The following is a 23,683-nucleotide window of genomic DNA, read 5'->3' on the forward strand; positions in this document are numbered from 1 at the left end:
CTAAAAGAACGAGTGAATACTTCCCTTCTATAAAAATATAGTATCACTTTGTCTCTTTTTCTCTATTGAGATAGTAGGCCCATATTCTATGGGTCTACTACCTCATAGAATATGGTGCCTGGGAATGGGTGCACACACACCCCACACACACACACACACACAATTTCATGAGTCCTTTCTCATGCTTCACTACATAACTAGACAGAAAGAGCGTGGTTTGAATTCAATAAAACCCTTTGTCAGCACCTTTACATCTCAATTAGCCCATCCATTACATGATCACAAAAGCAGCTGTTACAATAATAACACATGTTTAGATGTTCAGCCAAAGGTAAGATATGGTTGGCTAAAATTACACTAAACTCCCTGGTTTAACAATTGATAATCGAGCGTTTTCTTGTTTACAGGTGAGGGCTACCTTCTTTGATAAATATATACTGTTCTATGTGGTTGTGGACATGAGGCTTATCTTTTACCTTGAAGTAGCATCACTGCAGACTTAGGGATTACTTTTTCCCTATACTTTGTTTTCATCACTGTCTTGTATAGAATTTATTCTCAACAACAAATCAATTATTGTACAAATCCATTGTATTTGTTTAGATATATTAGTCTGTGATGAACAGATAGTGTTCGTTTGCATATATGTATCTATTTAGAATTGTCACACACACACACACACACACACACACACACAGATTATGGATTGACTCTGTGTGTGTGTGTGTGAGTTAGATAAAGAGAAAAAGTTTGATTCTGTGATGCTATTAGTTTTAGATAGTGAGGGAGAAAGTGATAGTGCTATCAAGAGAAAGTTGAGAGAGTGTGTGAGTGTGTTTGTGTTTTGCTTTAAAGAGGAGATAGAGATCATGTGTGTTCGGAATCTAGTAGAGTAATATGTCTGTCACTACGTAAGTATTTTTATCTAGCTCTATCTATCCGTATCTATCTATAGAGATAGATATGGATAGATGAGCTATGCTAATAAATACATATATAACTAATCTTACCACTTCCTTCTAGCTCGGGTCTCTTTCAGCTGGGTACCCCCAAATTGGGGGGGAGGGGGGGAAACAAGGGAGGCGCTTTCCTTCCCCTCCCTCTCTCGCTTGATTTTAGTTTCAATACCAAGTAGTTGGTCCCCTCCGGCCCTTCCCACCAATGGAATGAGGCAGCTCGTTCCACTTGTCAAATCTGGTTTGGTTATATGGTCAGTCTGCAACCCCCGGATGCCTTTAGCATCCATCGGAGCCATCTCGTAGTTCCAACACTAAACAAATTTGATTTTGTAATCCCATCAAAAAACTCCAAATTAGTGTCATAATCTACAATATTGCAAACCCAGCATGGTATTGCTAAATTTGATGGTCTCACTAGTTGCAAAGAAATCAACAAAGACAAGAATGGGCATGCATCCTTGATTTTCACTAGTTGCAAAGAAAACAAAGACCAGAATGGGCATGCATACCTTGATTATGTAATCCCATCAAAAAAATTTAAAATTAGTGTCATAATCTACATTATTGTAAACCAGCATGGTATTGCTAAATTTGATGGTCTCACTAGTTGTTAAGAAATCAACAAAGACAAGAATGGGCATGCATACCGTGATTTTCACTAAACAAATTGCAATTTTTTGACTTGAGTCCTTTTTGTGTTAAAGTTATAGCATCTCAAGTGAATGGCCCGATGTGATCCCAATATTTATTTTGGCTTTAGGTTTTTATTTCACTTATTTGTTTATGTCTTGAGTAGGGAAATTTATTGAGGGGGAAACTTAAGGGCCCCGAGGCTAGTATATAAGCACCACTTTTCTCCCATTGTATATTCACTAATTCATTACCCAATTGGTTGGTTTAGCTCTCTCTCTCTCTCTCTCTCTCTCTCTCTCTCTCTCTCTCTCTCGTGTATTCTCCCCATTGCTCTACACTTCTACATCATGAACTTTGCCATGGTATCAAAGCCTTAGGATCTTTGATCTTCGGAGAAGAGTGCATCACAGAGAAGAGGAAAAGAAGAAGAGGACATGCAGTTATTGGTGGCATTCTAATTGGCATTAATTTTGGTGGCATTGACTTTGGTAGCATTTTTGTTGTACTACAATGGTGTTTTGAAAACACTACATCAGTAGTTAGGTGGATAGTGGACACTGGAGACCTGTGTTATGGATTGCCAGCACAACAAAAGGCTCCCTTTAGCAACCAACAATAGGGAGGGCAAAGTTTTCTAGCTTCGAGAAGAGTTGCATTTTGAAATACCATTGGAAAGGCCTTAAAGGGATGGTGGTTTCTCTTTTCCGCTTTAACAGCATTTTGAAATGCAAAGTCCCAAAGAGGGCATGTTTTCTTGCTTTCCCACGAGGCAGCACAAAGGTACGGGCTCAGCATCAAAGATGGGAAATGTGAACCAAAATCAACTCAAGAAAAGGTATTCGACCACTACCCAATTAGTGTCCTATGCACGGGTGATGTTCTCAAGGAACCCGTCAACTTTTTTGGTTTGGGATTGTGAAGCCAAATGAAAATGCATGAGCTTGCTAAAGGACAAAGGCAAAGGAAAACTTGACAAGGATGATAGGGTTGATACCTGGCTAACAGCTTGTGTACGGGTGACGTTCTCAAGGAATCCGTCAACTTTTTTGGCTTGCGATTGTGAAGCCAAAGGCAAATGCATGAGCTCGCTAAAAAACAGAGGCAAAAGGTAAGTTTGACAAGGACGGCAAGGCTAGTGCCTAGTTAACGGCCTTATACACGGGTGACGTTCTCAAGGAAGTCATCAATTTGGCTCATGATTGTGAAGCCAAAGGCAAATGCATGAGCTCATTAAAGGACAACGTCAAAGGAAATCTTGACAATGTTGGTAGGGCTAGTACTCAATTAGCTATCTCGACACAATTGGAGTTGTCAAGGGAGATGAACATGATTTGTTTGGCTTGGGAATGCAAATCCCTTTAAAGGCAAAAGCTATTACTCACAAGAGGGTAAACGCAAAGGCAAGCTAAATATAGATAATGGTGATAAATATTTGCTAGAGGAGATCAACGTGGCACACGTGGTAGCGACCACAATGCTAGATTTCCAGTCAGGTAGTGATTGTCGCAACTAGCTTTAACTAGGGAGAGGCTTGTGAGAAACAGAGAGGGGAAAAAGAAGCTCCCTACAAATGATTTGGACCCATGTTTTGGAGTTCAAGTTATCGGTGTTTGGACCCATGGGTCGGAGTTCAAGGCACATGCACCAACCAATTGGACGAACAAATTGCTGAGTATACACCAATAAATGCACTCTAGCTCTCTACTTTTCTTCCCCTCTAGGCAAGATTACATCTAATAAATCACCCTCTCATCTTCTGCCAAATACATCTAGCAAGCTCACTCAAACGGCTACAAAAGTACTCTCTCTCTCTCTCTCTCTCTCTCTCTCTCTCTCTCTCTCTCTCTCTCTCTCTCTCTCTCTCTCTATGTATGTAAATGTATATCAAGTCTATGCTGATGTCGATCAACAACATCATGGTAGAAGTGGTCATGTTGAAAAGGAGGGTTGTGATGGGAAAGGATAAATAGAATATGAGTGGGGATGTATTAATATAGGACTCAAAGACTCGAGATCATGCCCATAGGGCACAATAATAATCGATACAAGAAATGTGAGGATAGTAACTAGGAACAAGAGGGATCAAGTCACATTCTCATTGCTCTTGAGAAAAAATCTAGGATTGCATGGTCAAGAAGTGCACAATGCGGCTAGGAAGCGTCGGGCCTCTGATTGTGAGAGTTTGCAGCAAAATCAAGCGAGTCGCAAAAGATTTGAAGAAAAAGACAAACCAAAAACGAACAAAACTCCATCCATGAAAGATTCACTTTGAAAAATTACCAATATCAACTCAAAACTATTGTGTGTATGATGATTTGGTGTAGCCTCGCTTCCAAATGCATAGACCTTTTGCCCTCATAAAAACCCTAAATTGGCGCTTTAATTCTTCGTCGTGACCATTTCATGGAAGCTTCCTAATTTCATTAGAGAAGCTTAAGTGGTTATTTGAGGAGGGAAAACCCTAATTGATGGCCATACAGCCTTGAACACAGAGTGGAAGAAGCACGGGACTCCACTAGCACCTTGACTTGGAACACTTGTATCTCCTTTGTTATATGTCCAAAAGAGCTCATTCTTGGCTCTAAAAACTCACACACAGCTTGGGAAACAATAGAATCATTGATGTGGAATTTTGAGGCCATTTTTGCTATTTTGGACTATTTTTTACCCTTTTTAGCCCAAAAATGCCCCTTTTTGTTTGTAAAAAGCCCAAAGAAGTTGGAAAAATCCCCCTAAATTACTGAAAATCCCCTTTGGGATCAAATTTCATGATGGACCTCATTTTCTCACTTAGCAAGCACTTTGGACATGTCTTTTATGGCCGCGCATGAAACCTGCTATTTTTAGCCAAGATCGTCTCCATTGAACTTTCTAGGCAAAACGAGCATGAAATTCAAAACACTTGACGTTTGTACATTTCTAAAGAAAATTAGGCATGTTTATGTGATAAAACATACAACACGCCATGTCGCGAGCCTGGCGTGCCCTGCAAGGTATGTACACGACTGCAACTTGGCATCCGTTCTTACATATATCACACCATGTACATTATAGAACTTGGTCTCATTTATTAAAGCATTGGAGTGAGGCATGTATTTTTAGTTTCACATTATGCACCTGCCATGGCCGAAACTTTGACACTCTTGGCAAAGCTAACATGAAATCCATCATGGAACCTGGATCATAAGGATAAACTTAAAATTTTAAAATACTGGGAACATTCATAATGAAAAACCTTGGCATTATGTCCACCTGTATATCATCCATAGATACTTCTTGTGCCTTGCTTTGTGAACCTTGAAACATCATATCTATACCCCAAAAAGCACAAAACTCATGTAAAAAAAGAGGAACATGCAATTTTTCATACACACCTTGATTATGTCCTCATCTTTTGCCTGTAATAGTTGGTCGTCTTGTAGAAGACACTCATCTATAATGGATTCTAGCTTTTCTCGAGCTTGATTACGACCACATGTATCACTTGGTACATGTAAAATTCCATTTGACATTGTGGAAGTAGTCCATTGTATCTCCAAGTCAAAATATTCAAGATATTCTTGCTTAATGGCTTCTTCAAACTCATCCCAACTATCTTCGTACTCCCTTGCAAGGTCTTGGATTCGTTCAATAAGCTCTAAAATTACTAATTTTGTGAAGGACAAATCATCAATCCTTGGGGAACCCCTTGAAGCCTCGTCTCCCTCACATAGCACTCAAGATATCCTCCAGGATCATAACCATCAAAGGTTTACATTTCTCATACACTGCTTGTAATGCAATTTCTACTGCTTCTTCCATTTGCTTGACTTTAGTTACATGCATATTGTATGGCGACCCTGCACGCGATAAACCTTGCTATAAATACATCATTTACCTTGATTTCACAAACTCACAAACCCTCACCCTAGCCTCCTTTGCGTCGGGTTCACCAAATCTGATATCAAGAAGTGCGCTTTGTGGCTAGGAAAGCGTCGGGCCTCTGACTGTGAGAGTTTGCAGCAAAATCAAGTGAGTCGCAAAATATTTGAAGCAAAAGACAAACAAAAAATGAACAAAACTCCAGCCATGAAAGCTTCACTTTGAAAAATAACCAAGATCAACTAGGAACTCTTGTTTGTGTGATGATCTGGTGTAGCCTTGCTCCCAATTGCACAGACATAGTGCTCTTTCACCTTGATAAAAACCCTAAATTGATGCTTCAATTCTTTGTCAAGACCATTTCATGGAAGCTTCAAAACTTAATTAAAGAAGCCTAAGTGGTTATATGAGGAGGGTAAACCCTAATTGGTGGCCTCACAACCTCAAACACCTAGTGGAAGCAACATAGGACTGCACCAACATCGTGGCTTGGAATTGTTGTATCTCCTTTGTTATATGCCCAAAAGAGCTCATTCTTGGCTCTAAAAACTCACACACAACTTGGGACCATAAAACTCTATTTTATGGTCATTTTTAGCCCAAATATGCCTCCTTTTTTGTATGTAAATAGCCCAAAACGACTTGAGAAAAATCCCTAATTTAGGCTCAAATTGCATGTTGAACCTCATTTTCTTACTTGGCAAGCACTTTGGACACGTCTTTTATGGCCGCGTATGGAACCTGCTATTTCCAACCAAGATCGCCCGCATTGAACTTTCTAGGAAAAACGAGCATGGCACTTCAAAACACTTGACATTTGTACATTTCTAAATCAAATTAGGCATGTTTATATGTGATAAAACATGAAACATTGCCACGTCCCAAGCCTCATGTAACATTTAATGCAGTAGTAATTTGTGTGTAGCGAAGTGAGCATTTCATTAAGAACGAGTTCCTAATGAGCATAGAGAAAGTACAAGCAATTTACATCTAGCTTATTTGGCATTGACAATACTTGAAAAAAGAGAGAAATAGAACAATACAATTGACAACAGTTGAGGACCGGATTTACATGGAGCCGGTCCCTACTCCATAAAGGCTTTGTATTATAGCTTCTCCCATCAAAGGGGACTTTTGTACAATACAAGTCTTGTGTTCCTTGATAAAACTCATTGGTACAATGAAGATGGAAGCTTCATGCACGGAATTATGCTTGAAAAACACACCTAGTGTCCCTAGCCTCAGTCCCAAGACCTCACACACCTTCAAAAATGGTGAGAGCTAGCAGGGAATGAGGAAAGATTGAGAGGAAGAAGGTGTATCTTACAATAAAGAAGTATTCTCCTCACATAATCACTCTAATAGCATAGCTTAGATTAGTAATTAGCATGCTAGAGGAGATGAGCATGCCACTGAAGCTTGGCTCTTGGTTGGATTTGCATTCCATAGCCAAGAGTTGTTTGTGTAGGCCTCTACTTCTCAATGCTTGGAGAAGGAGACTTCTTCTTGCATACATGAGCTATGCATGCGCGCGCGCGTGTGTGTGTAGCATTGTGTTAGAGTAAAATGCAGCCCTCTCTCTCGTATTGGTCAACCCCTCTTGCTAATTGCTCATGCTAGCCTCCCATTGGCTCCTGTAAAGCTTGGCCAATCACAAATTAAAAGCATAGTTGATAGCCTTTTGACAAGTGTCCCCCTTTCCCTTTTTGTGAGAGATTTAGGTAATTAAATAATTCAACTAAACTCTCATTGGACCTCTTAGTCTTGTGGCCAATAATTAGGCAAGCCATTGGGCTGTTGAATGCTCATTGGACCCCTTGATAGACTGCCCAATAATCTTCTAGGGAGCTTAAATTCTATAGGTTCTTTTATCAAGCATTTTTAAATTGATTAGACTAAATTTACTCTAGCCTAATTCTCATTGGTCCACCTCTATGGCTATCCAATAGGATTTGAGAGGAGATTGGGGCAACTGGCCTAGGAGCTTGACATGTGTCCCTTTGTGTAAAGGGGGAACCTTGGAGTGTGTGTTTCTCTCTCATCCCCTATAATAAGGTCTCGCTCCCTCCTTCCTAGGGATGTGGGAAGACTTTTTAGTCTTCCCATTGACCATCCAATTTTCCCCTTGCTTTGGCCATTGGATAAATGAGTTAATTTTGGGAACCTTAGCCTATGGAAGTCTTGATGGTGCTGAACCTTAGGTCTTTTAAGCCCCATTGAAGCACATTGCTCTTCTGCAGAGTGTCCCCCTTTGGATCCCTAACAGAGCACGGTCTGGCAGCCTTACCAATATTCTAGGTTTTACTCCCCTGGTACTTCCCCATATTAAATGATCAGCTTAACATGAGAAAATTATTTGGGAGTATTAGATATTAGTTTTTATGACTCTCTTAGAATCATAGTCGTCCTTGACTATGAGGTAGAGAAGATAAAGTCTAGTCATTAGTCTGTTTGCTAGCGGGTGGAGGATCCCTCTTTTACCCTACACCGTTACAGAATGGATGACTAGTCCATTTGGTGCTTGAGAGCCTTAGTTGCCGCAAGCATGTCTGCACATTAGTCAGTATCAATCTTCCATAGTAGAGTGACAAACTCTACTTGGTGTTCAGGAGACGTCGTTCCCACAAACATGATTGTAAGCATGCATACTTATTAACATGTGCACATAATAAAGAGAAAGAGAGTCTTATAAGACAAAAACTTTGTTCATTTAAACATATTTACATTTGCTTACTCTAGGGAATCATTGTAAGTATCGACAAGGTTTAGGTTGTCCTTTAATTGTATGCCTTGCATCCATCTAGCATCTTGAAAAGGATAATTTTTAAACTTGATAAGGTATCGTCGGATAGTCTTACCACCTCGTAATACTTGTCTTCGTGTCGGAGAATGGACTTGGGATGCAGCCCCTCTTCTTGGGCCTCGATCTTCAGTGGGTCTTCAATAATTTCTTCTTGAGGTGGATCTCCTTTGTAAGGCTTTAGTAGGCTCACGTGGAAAGCATTTTTTATGAGCCAATGGCGGGGCAACTTGAGTTGATAGGCCATCTCATTAATTGGCCTAAGAATCTGGAAGGGATCATAGTACCTTTTTGCTAACTTAGCATAGTACTTTTGGTGTCCCGTAGGATTCTTGGCCGTTGTGTGCTTTAATCAAGCCTTGGGAAACTTACGCAAGATCCAATCATTTTGTTTAAAGGCTAGGGCTCTTATGTGCTTATCAACAGCAGCCTTTTGCCTTTGTTGAGACATGGATATAGAATCCTTAATCTTTTGGAAAGATTCTTGTAGGTCTCGGCTATATTCATCTGTAGCAAAGATCTTCCCAAGTACCTTGAGCAGCAGGGGACTTTTTTATCTTCCCTCTATCACCTCAAAATGTGCTTTCTCCGTGGAAGTATGTATAGTGTTGCTCCACTAAGGGTTAGTACTTCTCCCATTGGGACTTTTGATCTACTTCTGTGACATAAGCTTTTGATAGATCAAGAATTGTTAGGTTAGCTATTTCACTTTGGCCATCCGTTTGGGGATGATAGGCCAAAGAGAAGTTTAGCCTTGTACCTAAATTCTCAAAGAGACCCTTTCAGAAGTTACTAGTCATTCTAGGATCTCTATCCGACACTATGGACATTGGCAAGCCGTGGTACTTGAAGATTTGTGATATAAAAAGGGTTGCCATTTGATGGGCCTTGATAGTCTTTTTGACATGTATGAAATGTGCTTGTTTGCTAAACCTGTCTACTATTGTCCATATTCCTGTATTTCCATGGATAGACTTGGGCAATCCAAAGATAAAATCCATGGATATGCTCTCCCATGGTGAATTAGGGAGTGGCAACAGTTGAAGCAATCGAGGTTGCTTTCCCCTATCAATCTTTGTCTTTTGGCATACCACACATTTTAAAACATACTCTTGTTTGTTTGCTTTCATGGCAGGCCAATAGAAATATGTTTCTATCCCTTTTAGGGTAGACTGAATCCCTCTATACCCCACATAAGGAGGAGAATGAGATTCATACACTACTTTCTCACGTAGTGAGTTAGTAACGCATAGTCTATTGCCATAGAGAAGATAACCATCTTGTAGGGTAAATGGTTCTTCCTTCTTCCATAGTGCAAGGGATGAAATCACATCTCTAAATCGAGATCGATAGCGTACTCATTTATCATAGAAGATAGATCATTGTGAGTTGCTATGGATACTGCATTCACTCTTGGTCATCTTAAGAGTGCGTCGGCTACTTGATTATTCTTGCCAGTAATGTGAGCAATATGAAAATGAAATTGCAAAAGGAAATTTGCCCACCTCATTTGTTTGTTAGAGAGTTTGGTCTGCGTCATGAAGTACTTAAGGCTTTGGTGATCCGTTCGTAGAATAAAAGGAGTCCCCAATAAATAGTGCTTCCATGAGTCTAGAGCATGTAGAACTGCTAAGAGTTCCTTCTCATATATTGCCTAGAGCTTGCTCAACAGGGTCGGGCCTTTGACTTTCATAGGCTATGGTGTGCCCTTCTTGGAGCAAAATAGCTCCAAGGCAATCACCACAAGCATCACACTGGACCTCAAATCGCTTTGAGAGATCTGACAGTGTAAGCACAAGTTGAGAGATAAGCTTCTCTTTAACACTAGAATGGTAACCTAACAGGACATAAAAGTGTCCTTTCAGGGTTTTGGGAAAAAATTCCAAAACCATAGTAGATCCACTCATTTTGAAAAATCCTTTCATGAGCTTATAGTTCAATAACTACTACATATGGAAAAAATAAGAAACTTGTAATTTTTCTCATCCCTTGGTCACTACAAGCCTCCAAAGTTGATGGACCAGTGCATTTTGCCCAAAACAGCAATTTCTTGCGATTGATTGCATATAAATAAGAGTGGAGATTTTTGTAGGACATGAGATAAAATGCCCCGTTAACTTCAATGGGTTGGTGACCAAAACATATGGTTGCTTTTACCTCACTAATTTTTTTTTGGGCAAAAAAAATAGGTACAAAAAGTTGCATTTTTGCCATTCTGCGGGCCTATCATCAAAGTTTCTATAGTCACGCTCAATACAGATACTATATACATGTTTTCTTAGTTCCCTTTGGGCCTCTAGATTCAAAAGGAGCCATGGAGCATGTCAAAAGGATAATGGATCTCTTACAATTGGAACCTTGGGGGCAATGATAAAGTGCTAAATACAGCAAACATGAAAAAACTGGGTTTAGCATTATGACCTCTAGAAACCCATAGAAACTACTCAATATCTAGCCAAGTTTGTAGTCTATGATTAGATATGGTTACTACCTACAAAATACACACAATTGGCCTAAGAAACTAGCAATATTGAGAAAGTTATTTTTGCTACTCTAAAATGTATCGTATTCTTCAGCAATCAAAAAACTCAACCATCATCATATACTATGATATATAGCATATTAGGTCCCCCAAAACTCAAGGAAGATTAGCTTTATGTTAAACATTACACTTACACAATCAAAATTGAATTTAGATATCAAGAAAGCCACCAAAAAAAATCATAAAAGTGCTAATTTTGGCCAAAAAATAGGATTATGCAATTCTTGTAAATTGGTCATAACTTTCAATTTTAACACTTAGCTCTCTCTACAAGCATCAAAACATGTTGATAACTATGAAGGCCTAACCTCTAGCCATCTAAACCTCACAAACATGAAGTTTAGAGTGGTATAGTTGCCAAAAATTGAAAAAAAGCCAAAAACAGGACCCGTTTTTTCACACAGTTTAGGTTCAAAAATGTTGTGCAAGAGTAAGGTTAATGGTGAGATCGATACTCAAAAAAAAATGCTAAGTTTTTTTCAGCTCATAAGGCAACTTTGTGGGTACATAGCACCTAAAAATTCATTTTCATACTCTTCAAATAATTCAAGCAAAATGGTCACTTAATAGGACACAAAAGTGTCCAAGGACATAAAAGTGTCCTGTTACCATTCTAGTGTTAAGATTTCCACAAGCGTCGCACTGGACCTCAAATCACTTTGAGAGATCTGACAGAGTAAGCACAGGTTGAGCGATAAGCTTCTCTTTAAGATTTTCAAAAGCATTGTTCTACTTGATGGACCATATATACCTAACATTTTTCTTTGTTAGATCATGTAATGGTCCTGCGATTTGTGAGAACTTTTCTATGAAGTGTCTATAGTATGCACACATACCTATAAAGCTTCTTAGTTCATGCAGATTCCTTGGATTAGGCCATCCTTTTATTACCTCTAGCTTTGATGGATCCATTTGGATGCCATCTTGAGAGATAATGTGACCTAAATACTGAATCTCTTGTAAGAAAAAATCACTTTTCTTTTGAATAATATAAAGTTTATTCTCTCGTAAAACTTGAAATATTACCTGGAGGTGTTGTTTGTGTTTGTCAAATGAATTAGAGTAGATGATTATATCATCAAAGAAAACTCTAGTAAAGGTTCGATGAGGCCTGAATAGCTTCTCCATCAAGCTGTGAAATGTGGCGGTGCATTGGTCAAGCCAAAAGGCATGACAATGTACTCGTAAAGAACAAACGTAGTGCAAAATGCGGTCTTTACAATGTCTTGATGAACTATCCTTATTTGATGGTATCCACTTTTCAGGTCAATCCTACTGAAGTAGGTCGAATCTTGTTAGCTTATCAAATAGGTCTTCTACCCGTGGAACGGGAAACCTATTCTTGATAGTGATCCTGTTTAGTGCTCTATAGTCGACACACATACGATATGTGCCGTCTTTATTTTGCACTAATAACACTGGTGAACAAAATGGAGATGAGTTAGACCTAACCATGCCTTTCTCAACTAGCTCATGCACTTGCCTCATAATCTCCTCTTGTTGAGCTTGGGAAACTCTATAAGAAGGTTTATTAGGTGGTGAACTTCCTGGAAGAAGTTCAATTGCATTGTCTTCATTGCCTCATTTGGGAGGTAGTTCACAAGGAGTGTCGTCAATAAAAACATCTTGGAACCCCTTGAGGAAGTTGGATAACTCTAATTCCTTTTGATTACTTATATTTTCTTTTGATAATAAAGCATTAGGTTCATTTTGAGAATCTTTAACAAAAATCATGTATACGGAAATAGTTGACTTATTGAAAGCTTGCTTATGTACAATTGAGTATGGTACTACCCAACTCCTTAGCATCTAAGTACATATCTTTTTCCTTGAACTTAAAGTAGATTTGCCTTTCAGGGAATTTAACATTGGCAACCATGCAATAAAACCATGGTGCCCCTAGGATTACATCCTCATGCTTGAGAGGAGAGATAAAGAAATCCTCCTTGTCCACATAGCTTTGGACATGGAGTGTCGTAGGCTTGGATGCCTAGCTTGGTGGCCAACTCTGTGGATATGAAATTATGAGTAGAACCAGGGTCAAAGAAAATAAAAGCATCATGTTCTCTTACCTTTCCCCAAGCATGGCATAGAGGAGATCTTTTGTGATGAGCATCCTCTTCTTGAATTTCGACCAAGGTAGCTCTAGGAGGCTCATTACGTGTATTCTTGTGGGGACAAGCACAATAGGCATGCCCCAGCTCCCAGTACTTGAAACAATGGTTATGTTTTCGCTAACGCTCTAGCTCTTCAAGAGAGAGTTTATTTTTGCCTTAATAAACTCCCTTCTCCATAGTTTTGTTGTTGTTGGCGTTCGGACGTTGTCCTTCCCCTTAGGCTCATTATGGTGCTTGTTTTCCGTGGTCTTAAGATTTCTTAGCCCCTTGTTGGAAATTGATTCTTGAAGCCACCATGGTATGGTGTATGACCACAGATATGGTGCGTGGCCTTTGGAAGTTAACATACTCCGCTATATCTCAGTTAAACCCGCACAAAATTGTTGTTTTTGCTCTCCAAAATCCATCTCTTTGAAGACAGTGGCTTTGAGATGTAAATCCCAAAACTTGTCTACATATTTGTAAATAGATTTGTAGGGAGAGAGCTTCAAGCTTCACCATTCTGTGAGTACTTTGTCTTTGGCATCGATCGCCAAAAACTGCTTCATGATGGACTTCACTGTTTGCTCATAGGCTAGACCACCATTGCCTAGTGGAATTTTGAAAATGCATAGCTACATGATGTAGCTTAGAGGACTCCGTGAAGCCCTCACCTCCAAACGCCGCATCGAATTGTTGGATAAAGGCCACGGCTTTGTCCATAGCACCAAAGGTGTCATCGTAAGTAAGGAAAGAGATGTTATTTCCTCCCTCTTTGAACTTTTTGAGCTTGGATGACCTCTTCTAGATGGCATAGGATTTCCTATGGCTTCTTCTTTTAGGTGGTTCGAGAGCTGCACTTTCTTTAGAAGAGGAAGAATATGAGGAGGATGGAGAGGAGGGTGACCTGTTTCTCGCCTTTTTCTTTCCTTGTTCCTCCTTGTCTGCACCATCACTTTCTTCAGAAGAGGAAGATGATGAAGAACATGGAGAAGAGGGTGACCTTTTTCTCGCCTTTTTCTTCTCATGTTTTCTTTCTTCCCTCTTTGAATTATGGTGTAGATAAGTATGCGATGGCCTTCTCTATTTAGGGGGTGTTGAAGAGCGTTTTGTCTGTCGTCTTTGTGGAGCCATCTCCGCCGAGGTGGCAGGAGACTCACTTCTTTGTCGTTCTTTCGGTGGGGGCTCTACCGTTGAAACTTGGGTTCTCCTTTGAGAGGAAGATGCATCATCGAGTAGTAAATTTTTTGAGCCCTTCATACGAATCCTCCTCTTCTTCCCTTATCGGAGAAAGTCCTCTTTTGGAAGTCTCACAAGGAAGCTTCCTAGGTACTCTCTCTTCTTGGTGGGGAGTTTGGAGAATATCGTGGGTGCACAATTGATGTAGCACTTCACCTTGGAGGGATGGATTGCCCAGGGCTTGTTGAAGCCTAGAAACAAGATAATTTACAAGCATAGGGGCATCATTAGTTGCTCTTTCATTAGCAAAATCAAAGCTATCAAAATTCATTTCAATTTCTTTTCCCTTGTCAGTCATACTAGCAAATTTTAGGTGTAAATTTTTACTTGTACTTTGGCACTTCAAGCCCTAGTTGCTACTCCTCTTTACCTTCAAAGATAAGCACTCAACATCTATACCTGTGGCACGAATATTATTAATTGCAAGGAATAGAAGAGAGGGTTCAACAGAGCCAAGACAATACTGATTCTTGTCAAGCTTCTAATAGCTCAATAATGGTTAAGCAAGCCATAGGCAAAGCCATAGGCAAGCCCCGTAGGACTCCATTATTAAGACCATAGCTCTCGACGGTGTCCCCGTTAATTGCATAAAGCAGTCGTTCTTCAAGGATGAAAAATTCCTATTCTACTTACTCTTTTGCAATTAATAACACCAACCATTTGTAGCAAGCTTGAGGACCTCTCTTCTTGAGCAAGAAAAGAGAAACCAATAGCTCTGATACCAATGTAACATTTAATACACTAGTAACTTGTGTGTATCGGAAATTGATAACATAGTGAGCATTTCATTAAGAACGAGTTCCTAATGAGCATAGAGAGAGTACTTAATTTGAGAAAGCAACCTAGCAATTTACATCTAGCTAGTTTGGCATTGACAATACTTGAAAAGAGAGAGAAGTATAATAATTGACAACAGTTGAGGACTGGATTTACATGAATCGGTCCCCCCTCCATAAAGGCTTTGTATTATAGCTTTTCCCATTAAAGGAGACTTTTGTACAATACAATTCTTGTGTTCCTTGATAAAAATCGTTGGTACAATGAAGATTGAAGCTTCATGCACGAAATTATGCTTGAAAACACACCTAGTGTCCCTAGCCTCAGTCCCAAGACCTCACACACCTTCAAAAATGGTGAGAGCTAGCAGGGAATGAGGAAATATTGAGAGGAAGAAGGTGTATCTTACGAGAAAGAAGTATTCTCCTCACATAATCACTCTGATAGCATACATTAGTAGAGGAGATGAGCATGCCATTGAAGCTTGGCTCCTGGTTGGATTTTCATTCCATAACCAAGAGTTGTTGGTGTAGGCCTCTACTTCTCAATGCTTGGAGAAGGAAATGGAGTTCTTCTTGCACACATGAGCTCTCTGTGTGTGTGTGTGTGTGTGTGTGTGTGTGTGTGTGTGTGTAGCATTGTGTTAAAGTGCAACCCACTCTCTCATCTTGGTCGACCCCTCTTGCTAATTGCTCATGCTGGCCTCCCATTGGCTCCTGCAAAGCTTAGCCAATCACAAATTAGAAGCATAGTTGATAGCCTTTTGACAAGTGTCCCCCTTTCCCCTTTTGTGAGATCTTTAGGTAATTAAATAATTCAGCTAAACTCTCATTGGACCTCTTAGTCGTCTGGCCAATAGGAATCAGGCAAGCCATTGGGCTGTTGAATGCTCATTGGACCCCTTGGTAGATTGTCCAATTATCTTCTAGGGAGCTTAAATTCTATTGGTTCTTTTATCAAGAATTTTTAAATTGATTAGACTAAATTTATTCTAGCCTAATTCTCATTGGTCCACCTCTATGGCCATCCAATAGGATTTGAGGGGAGATTGGGGGCAATTGGCCTAGGAGCTTGACATGTGTTCAGTATTTACTTTGTGTAAAGGGGGAGCCTTGGAGTGTGTGTGTGTGTTTGTGTGTGTGTTTCTCTCTCATCCCCTACAATAAGGCTCACCCCCTCCTTCCTAGGGATGTGTGTAGACTTCTTAGTCTTCCCATGACCATCCAATTTTCCCCTTGCTTTGGCCATTGGATAGATGAGTTAATTTTTGGGACCTTAGCCTATGGAAGTTGTAATGGAGCTGAACCTTAGGTCTTTTAAGCCACATTGAAGCACATTTCTCTTTTGCAGATTGTCCCCCTTTGGGTCCTTATTTTTCCTCCTTTGGATCTCTAACAAAGACCGATCTGGTAGCCTTATCAATATTCTAGCTTTTACTCCCCTGGTAAGTACTTCCCCATATCAAATGATCAGTTTAACATGAGAAACTCATTTGGGAGTATTAGATATTAGTTTCTATGACACCTCGCCTGCCCAACAAGGTATGTACACAACTTTACTGCAACCGTGGCATCCGTTCTTGCATGTATCACACTATGTACATTATAGCACTTGGTCTCATTTATCAAAATCATTGAGAGTGAGGCGGATCTTTTTAGTTTCACATTATGCACGTGCCACGGCACGATAGTGTAAGTGTCCCACATGAGAATACGTCGTCTGTGGACATGAAGCTCTTGACAATGAGTATAATGTGGCATGGATAACATGATCTTGAAGACTTGAAGGCCATGCACCAGGTGGGGTGTGAGTGTCATTGTGTATGAAATTTATTAAATTATAACAAACGTCACTCTTCGAACTCCTCAATGATAGAAAAATATTTCTCGCCTTTCTCCTTTCTCCTATAAGGCATGTTTTAACAGGCCAATGACTGTGTGTTCAAGTCTCACCACTCAACTGAAGGGAAACCAAGGCTATATGTTCAAGTCTCACCACTAAACTAAAGGGAATACTAAGGAAGTAGGCAATCGTCCAAGGGCCAAGTGTAAACTACAGTTGCAAAAAAGGGACATAGAGTTTAGTTGCACCATGGTGAGCGAAGTGATTGGGGAGAAGGCAACATAGAGGTCACTCCGATTGAGAGTGGAGCAAGGCAAGACTTCCATGGAGAGAAGTCTGTTGGATGCATAGTTTTTCTTTGGGTGGCATCTATGCCACAAACGAGGAGAGATGAGCTCCTCAAGAAATATACCCTTAATACGTTAAAAAAAGTGAGGTGTTAACATAAGTGTAGTGGGGATAGTTTCTTTTCCATTTTTGGAGAACTCCCTCTACCCACTGTGTGCCACTTAATAGCCCCCCTCCATAGACCCTTTAAACATTCTTGAAGCTAGAAGGCCCTTCTTATCCTAGAAAGTCTGAGCTTGTTGATAGCCGGTTTGGTACCTTTGCACGATGCAACCGTCTACGGATTGTACTAAAAGCGAGATGATAGTGTATGGGATGATTGAGTCGATCTTCCCATTGAAGTGGCTTGCTACAAGCATTGATACGGGGCGCCCTTGTGACAAGTGATAGGTGCTCACCTTTAGAAGTCGAATGGGGGAGCCCTCTTAGCTCTTAACTTACCAAACTTCAACTTGAAGTCTAATCATAACAAAAAACTTTGCATGAGAAGATATAATGGGCACAGGCAACACCACTGTTCAAGAAGGTGGTGTTATAAACGGCCTCCACGAAGAGGGAGAACATCACACATGTTGAGCTAAAGAATGGTCATTGTGCTTAACTGGCGACTTTGCACGGCATTTGTGAGTTGAACGGGATGATAGGGGGAGGGGGTAGTACACCACGTGAGGTTGATGAGAAGACATTCAGAGTACAAACAAAAAAAGGTGGTGAACCATGTCTCTTTTTTGACCAAACTAGGGCAAGACTGAGTTGCATGTGCCCACAATGAGATTTTAAGGCCCGATTCAGAGTGAAGTGGTGGAAGAAGCGCTATTGGCTTATTTCCATCAGAGTTGGCCGCCTTGAGTTGGGTGTTCACATAATAAGACAAGGAAGGGTAGGGAGACAAGTTTTCTTCACGTGCACCATAGAAAACAAGGATCTCTCTCTCTCTCTCTCTCTCTCTCTCTCTCTCTCTCCACTCAGGGCATTCTTCCATCCGACGAATGAGGTGCCAACCGACGAATGAGGTGTGTCATGCAAACACACACAATGTTTTCTTCCTCTGCTGTTTGTGAACTGCAAGGCGATGGAAGTAGGCCTTCAATCTGTTGTTCACGTAGAAGGTCCCTGCACTCACTACTTGTATTGTTGTACACAATCGGGGGTCGAGAGGCAGCATATCTTGGTCACCATTCTTGACTGGAATTTTAGCATGCAATCGATTGATGATTGCCACATCAGCTACCGTAATTCCTTGCAGGAACCTCCAATCACCTAAAGCCACTTTAGGGCATGAAAGCAATGCCAAATCAACATGCGGAATGTCTCTGCCTTCCGTTGAGGTGACATGGATGCATGCCACCTCGACAACCATCACGATAATATGCAATTAATTTTTGCATACTTACGTGCCAACCTCTGACACATCCAATTGTGGCCTCCCTTCCCCCGACTATGACGATCTAAAATGGTCGGGCAATGGCCATTCCTTGTAAAATATGCTCCCACCATAGCTCCCAATCGTGCAATGACCATTCTTTATAAAACGTGCTCCCACCCTCCAGGGATCGCCATGGCCACTTTAAGACCATTCCCTCCTACGCCTTTAAAGAATGTCTTGAATCTCTTCTCTAAAAAAGATTGCACGAAATAGGCTTGATATATTGCCGCAACGCCGACATCAGCGTTATACCCAAAACGCCATCGACAAAGTCCAAAGCCCGGCGTAGCGGCTACAAAGCTCAAAACGCCGTCTCTATGCTTTGATCCACACGTCGCGTTCGGCCAGAAGAAAAGTGTTGCCCTGCCCCTGCCCCTGCCCCTGCTCCTGCTTCAGCTTTTGCCTTCGAAGTTTTGACCGTTGCTCTCTCTCTCTCTCTCTCTCTCTCTTTGTGGCGCGCGCCTACCCTAGAAGCTCGAACTCTCCTTCAGACTCCATTTCAAGCGATCTTCCCCTACATTTACGTTTCCCCCCTGTCGTTCTGCCGGACGTTTTTCATGCGCCTTCCTCATGGTTAGCTTCATGTTATCTCCGACAAAATCCAGCTTCGATGGCTACATGTCCGGGCTCTACATCCCGGAGCTCGATCTTCGATAGTTTTTTGCAGACCTGGAAAGAATGGCAAATAACCATTCTGATGGTACTTACCATGTCACTACAGCTGCTCTTAGTGATCACTGGATTTCTCAGGAAACACAGCTCGAACTCTTTGTTGCATTCTGCCGTGTGGATGGCATTCATCGCATTGGACGCCTTGGCCGCGTATGCAATGGGCCTGATGTTGGGTGAGGGCTGTGACACTGTGTTTTTGCTGTGGGCACCCATCTTACTCTTTCACTTGGGCGCTGCAGATTCCGTGAGCGCTTATTCACCTGCCGATAATGAGCTGTGGCAGAGGCATGGCTTTAAGATGACTGTGGAGATTGTGGGCGCTGGCTACATTCTAGCCCGTGGTGGGGGTTCCTGCAAGTTCCTCGCCACCGGCGTTTTGCTCTTCATTGTTGGGGGTTTCAAGTACGGAGAGCGTGTGTTTGCCTTGTGGAGTGGTAGTGCAGAGCAGATGTTAAGATCTGCACGACCCATTTACAAGTTTATGGCGTTGGATCACCACCACCATCACCATCACCAGAGGGATGGTACGGTGGATCCGCCACAGCCCGAGTCTGCTGCTTATCACGGCGCTACTCTCATTGTGTCAGGGGAAGCAAACTGGTACCGCATCCACCAAAGAGAGAGCGATCATGATGACCCCTTCAAAGAGGTGGTCACCTACGAGGCTGTAGTGCGGTGCCGCGATCTCAAAAAAGCTGCACGCTACATAAAAGACGTGTGCTTATCATATGCCCTCTACAAGATCTACCGCAGACGCTTGACCAATCTTCGCATTCATCACAAAGATGATGATTATGAGAAGGTACGACAGATATTATTCCCAGCAGGTCAGCTCAGTCCCCTACGCATCATCAGTGTCATCGACATGGAGCTCAGTTTCATCTATGATGGGGTCTTCACCAAAGGCTCTATGGGTGGTTGCTATCAGGGCATGGGTGTAGTCACGCGCTTTCTCAGCATCATGCTGCTCTTCATCTGCGCCATGGATTTGCTTGCGTTGGACGCGGCTCACATTGCGTGTGAGGGCGTGGCGTCCGTCCACCTGGCAGGGGAACTGACCATCCTGTTGGTGACGCTGGCGTTGTTGGTGGAGTGCGTGCAGATGTTCAAGATGATGCGCTCTAATTGGATGCGGGTGTGGCTTGCCTGCACCTATATCCGGTTGCAGCGTAGGGTGACCAGCACCCACGATGATGACTACAAACACAGCTGGTATCGCTGGAGCGCCGGCGTGCTGTACGGGGCATTCCGCTACGTGGGCACTCCAAGCAAGCGGCACTGGGAAGAGAGGATAGGGCAGCGCTCTATCGTGCTGGACAGCATGACAGCTGTATGGTGGCACTATGCGAGGCGGTTGGAGGTGGAGGGCATAATGCGCGTGAAGGATGCGCAGGGTGGCGTGCGCAACATTGTGGATGTGGATGCTAGCAATGTGCATTACTACTTAATCGAGCACATGGCCCGCAAATTTGCGGATGTGACTCCGCACAACTTAGCACAAAGGAGGGATCAGATTGCTAGGAGTGTGCGGTTTCCCTTCGGGGGTCAGGAGCGGATAGGCCCTCAGTTCTCACCGGCCAGCGACTCAGGTCTGGAGCAGGCGGTGCTGAACTGGCATGTGGCCACCAGTGTGTGCGAGATGGACCTCATCCTCAACACCCGTTCTGCCCCAGATCACAGCGACGATAGCGAGAGTCGGCGGCCGGAGGCAGCGAAGACCATGAGCATAGCTCTCTCACGCTACTGCTTGCATCTGTTGATAGCGCGGCCGAAGCTGACGCCTGGCGATCCGGATGTGTGTCACCCAATGTACGCGCAGCTCAGGCAGCAACTGACCAGAATATTTTTGCGGCAGCCGCACCACATGGAGTCGGCTCTTCTCAAGGACTACCGAGTGGCGGAGGATCAGGATCCGGAAGCGGAGGCGGGTAATGAGTTGGAGTATGCGTCGTTGGATGAAGGGATCAGGCTGGGGCGCGCCATCATGGATCATTGGGCGCCGGCGGAGCGGTGGGCCAAGTTTGCGCAGGTTTGGGTGGACATTACACTGTACATGGCCATAGCTGAAAACGCGCATCCGCACACAGAACAGCTAGCGAAGGGCGGCGAGTTGCTCACGCACATCTGGGTCCTTTTGGGCCACCTCGGATTTGGCCAAATTTCATGGATCAGCCGACCTCACGCACCCTAAACTGTCCGCTTGCCTCGCGCATCATCCACCTCAGTTCCGCGAGCAGTTGTGCGTGACAGCTGTTTGCCTGCCTGCCTACGTACCTACCTGGGGAGACCTGGGTTCTGGTGAGTGCTATTCATCTGCGCTGCCCGTTTTCTCAAACTTCTAAGTTCTTGCGGTCGTCGCTCTTCTCTCTCTTGCTGTGTTATTGTCCTCTTGCAGGGAAGCGGATACCTGGCGCCAGTAGTACCACAGTACCACTAACCTAACTCACTATACCTATAACTTACTAACCATTGAACCAAGAATTCTTTTCAAAACCCGATCCTTGAGCCCGCGTGGGCGGATTGGATTTTGCTGATGACATTGACATTCACAAACCATTCGTTGAAGGATATTAAAAAATGCTTTGGTGCAGCTAGGCTATACCTTGTGAAGTTGTGTGGAACTGTCAGAATATTGTGAAACCCACTCCAAGTCGCTTCTTTCAATGTAATTATCATAAAATATTACCCTTGGTTGTCAATCTAACGTCACCCTTTTCAAGTGAGCATCTAATGGATCGATTAAGAAAGTGCATTGTGCAAGGGCTCGTTTACATGCCCCATGCTCATATTTGTATGCTAGGTATGGCTTTGGGGGCAACAATAAATGGTAGCTTGTGCCTTCCATGAGCCTTTGCAAGGGAGTTGCATGTCATTCCATTGGGAGAATAGGGAGGACTTTGTCTCTTACTTCACAGTTTGATCTATTCTTGTTATACTTTCAAGGAAAGAAGTCCGCAATATACCATGCGGTAGCGGACAAATTCAATGTGCCTAAGAAAGGTCATTGGAAGACTATGCCATGTAAAACGTATGATGTGGTTAATGTCTGATGGCTAGGGGTTAGTGTTTTCTCCTAACTTTTAATGAGGGTGTATGGGTGTATGGCATAGTGTTTTTTTTTCCCTTGTGTGATTAAGACTCTCAATATGCAAGTATGATATTGTTTATAGTAAACTACATTGATTGTAACACTCTAGATTGCCTTGGGGAGAAGGTCATCACACCACCTTGGAGTATTGGTTTTGCATGTGGTAGCAACAATGATAGCCCCCAATGACTACACATTTGGCCATGTTGAACAAACCCTTATGCTACAATTTTAGTGGCACAAAAAGCATGTATCATAAAAGAACTAGAGTGCTTCATTAGCCCCATTTACATTGTCAAGCCAAACGAATTAGGGAAGAGAGTATTTGATTTTGTTCTTGCCTCATTCTCACTCTTATGTGCATACTTGTTATTCCCATGTGCTTCTTGTTCAAGGATGTATACTCTTCTTGAATGTATGCATACTCTTCTTAAATGTTCAATTCTTCTCATTCTCACTCTTGTGTGCATATTTGTTATTCGCATGTGCTTCTAATTTTGGTTAGGTCATTTTAACATTCAAGAAGAGTATACATCCTTGAACAAGAAGCGTGGGGAGAGAGATGTAGAGCGCACGTGAGGTGTTCCAGTTGCAATCGTTCGCACCACGAACGGACTCAGATTAGCTAGTGATTTGCATACATGGAGGCAACCGTTTGTGTAACATTTAATGGCCTAAAAACTTATGTGTAGCGGAAATTAGCGTAAACATAGTGGGCATTTCATTAGAATAGATTCCTAATGAGAATTACAAGAGTGCTTGGGTGGAGAGAGCAACAAAAAGCATAACACCTAGTTGGATAGCATCAACAATACTTTCAAAAGAGAGAGAAATTAAGCTATTGACAACATTTGAGGACCGGATTTTCCTGGAGCCGGTCCCCCCTCCAAAAGGCTTTGTATTATGGTTTCTCCCATCGAGAGAGACATTGTACAATACAATTCTTTGTGTTCCTTCAAGACTAGCTAGTGCAATGAATATGAAAGCTTTATGCACTAAGCAAAACACTTAGCAAACACAACTTTAATTATCCCCGTTCTCAGACCCAAGACCTCACATACCTTCGAAGATGGTGAGAGCTAACAGGGTATGAGAGTAGATTGAGAGGAAGAAGGAGTATCTTACGAGAAAGATGTACATCTCCTCACATAATCACTCATATTAGCATAGCTTAGCTTCGTAATTAGCTTGGTAGAGGAGATGAGCATGCATTGAAGCTTGGCTCTTGGTTGGATTTGCATCCACATGCCAAGAGTGTGTTGATGTAGGCTTCTATCTCACAAGCTTGGAGTAGGTGATGAGCTCTCCATTAAAGCTTGGGAAGAGATAGGCTTCTTTGCTTCACACATAGACTGTGTGTGAGTGTGTGTGTGATATTGCCTTGCAAAAATCAGCCCCCT

General features: G+C 42.2%; 1 protein-coding gene across 1 annotated transcript; it reads left to right on the plus strand.

Annotated features, from left to right (window-relative positions):
- The first annotated feature begins 17,583 nt into the window (after positions 1–17,583).
- LOC147431859 (uncharacterized) lies at positions 17,584–22,514 on the plus strand. Its single transcript, XM_086494329.1, has one exon. It carries the CDS (start codon positions 19,134–19,136, stop codon positions 21,384–21,386), a length of 2,253 nt encoding a protein of 750 aa, XP_086350455.1. The 5' UTR covers positions 17,584–19,133; the 3' UTR covers positions 21,387–22,514.
- The last annotated feature ends 1,169 nt before the right edge of the window (positions 22,515–23,683 follow it).

Source organism: Adiantum capillus-veneris, chromosome 21 (genome assembly GCF_014529385.1).
Source record: "Adiantum capillus-veneris isolate H3 chromosome 21, ASM1452938v2, whole genome shotgun sequence".
Lineage (NCBI taxonomy): Eukaryota > Viridiplantae > Streptophyta > Polypodiopsida > Polypodiales > Pteridaceae > Adiantum > Adiantum capillus-veneris.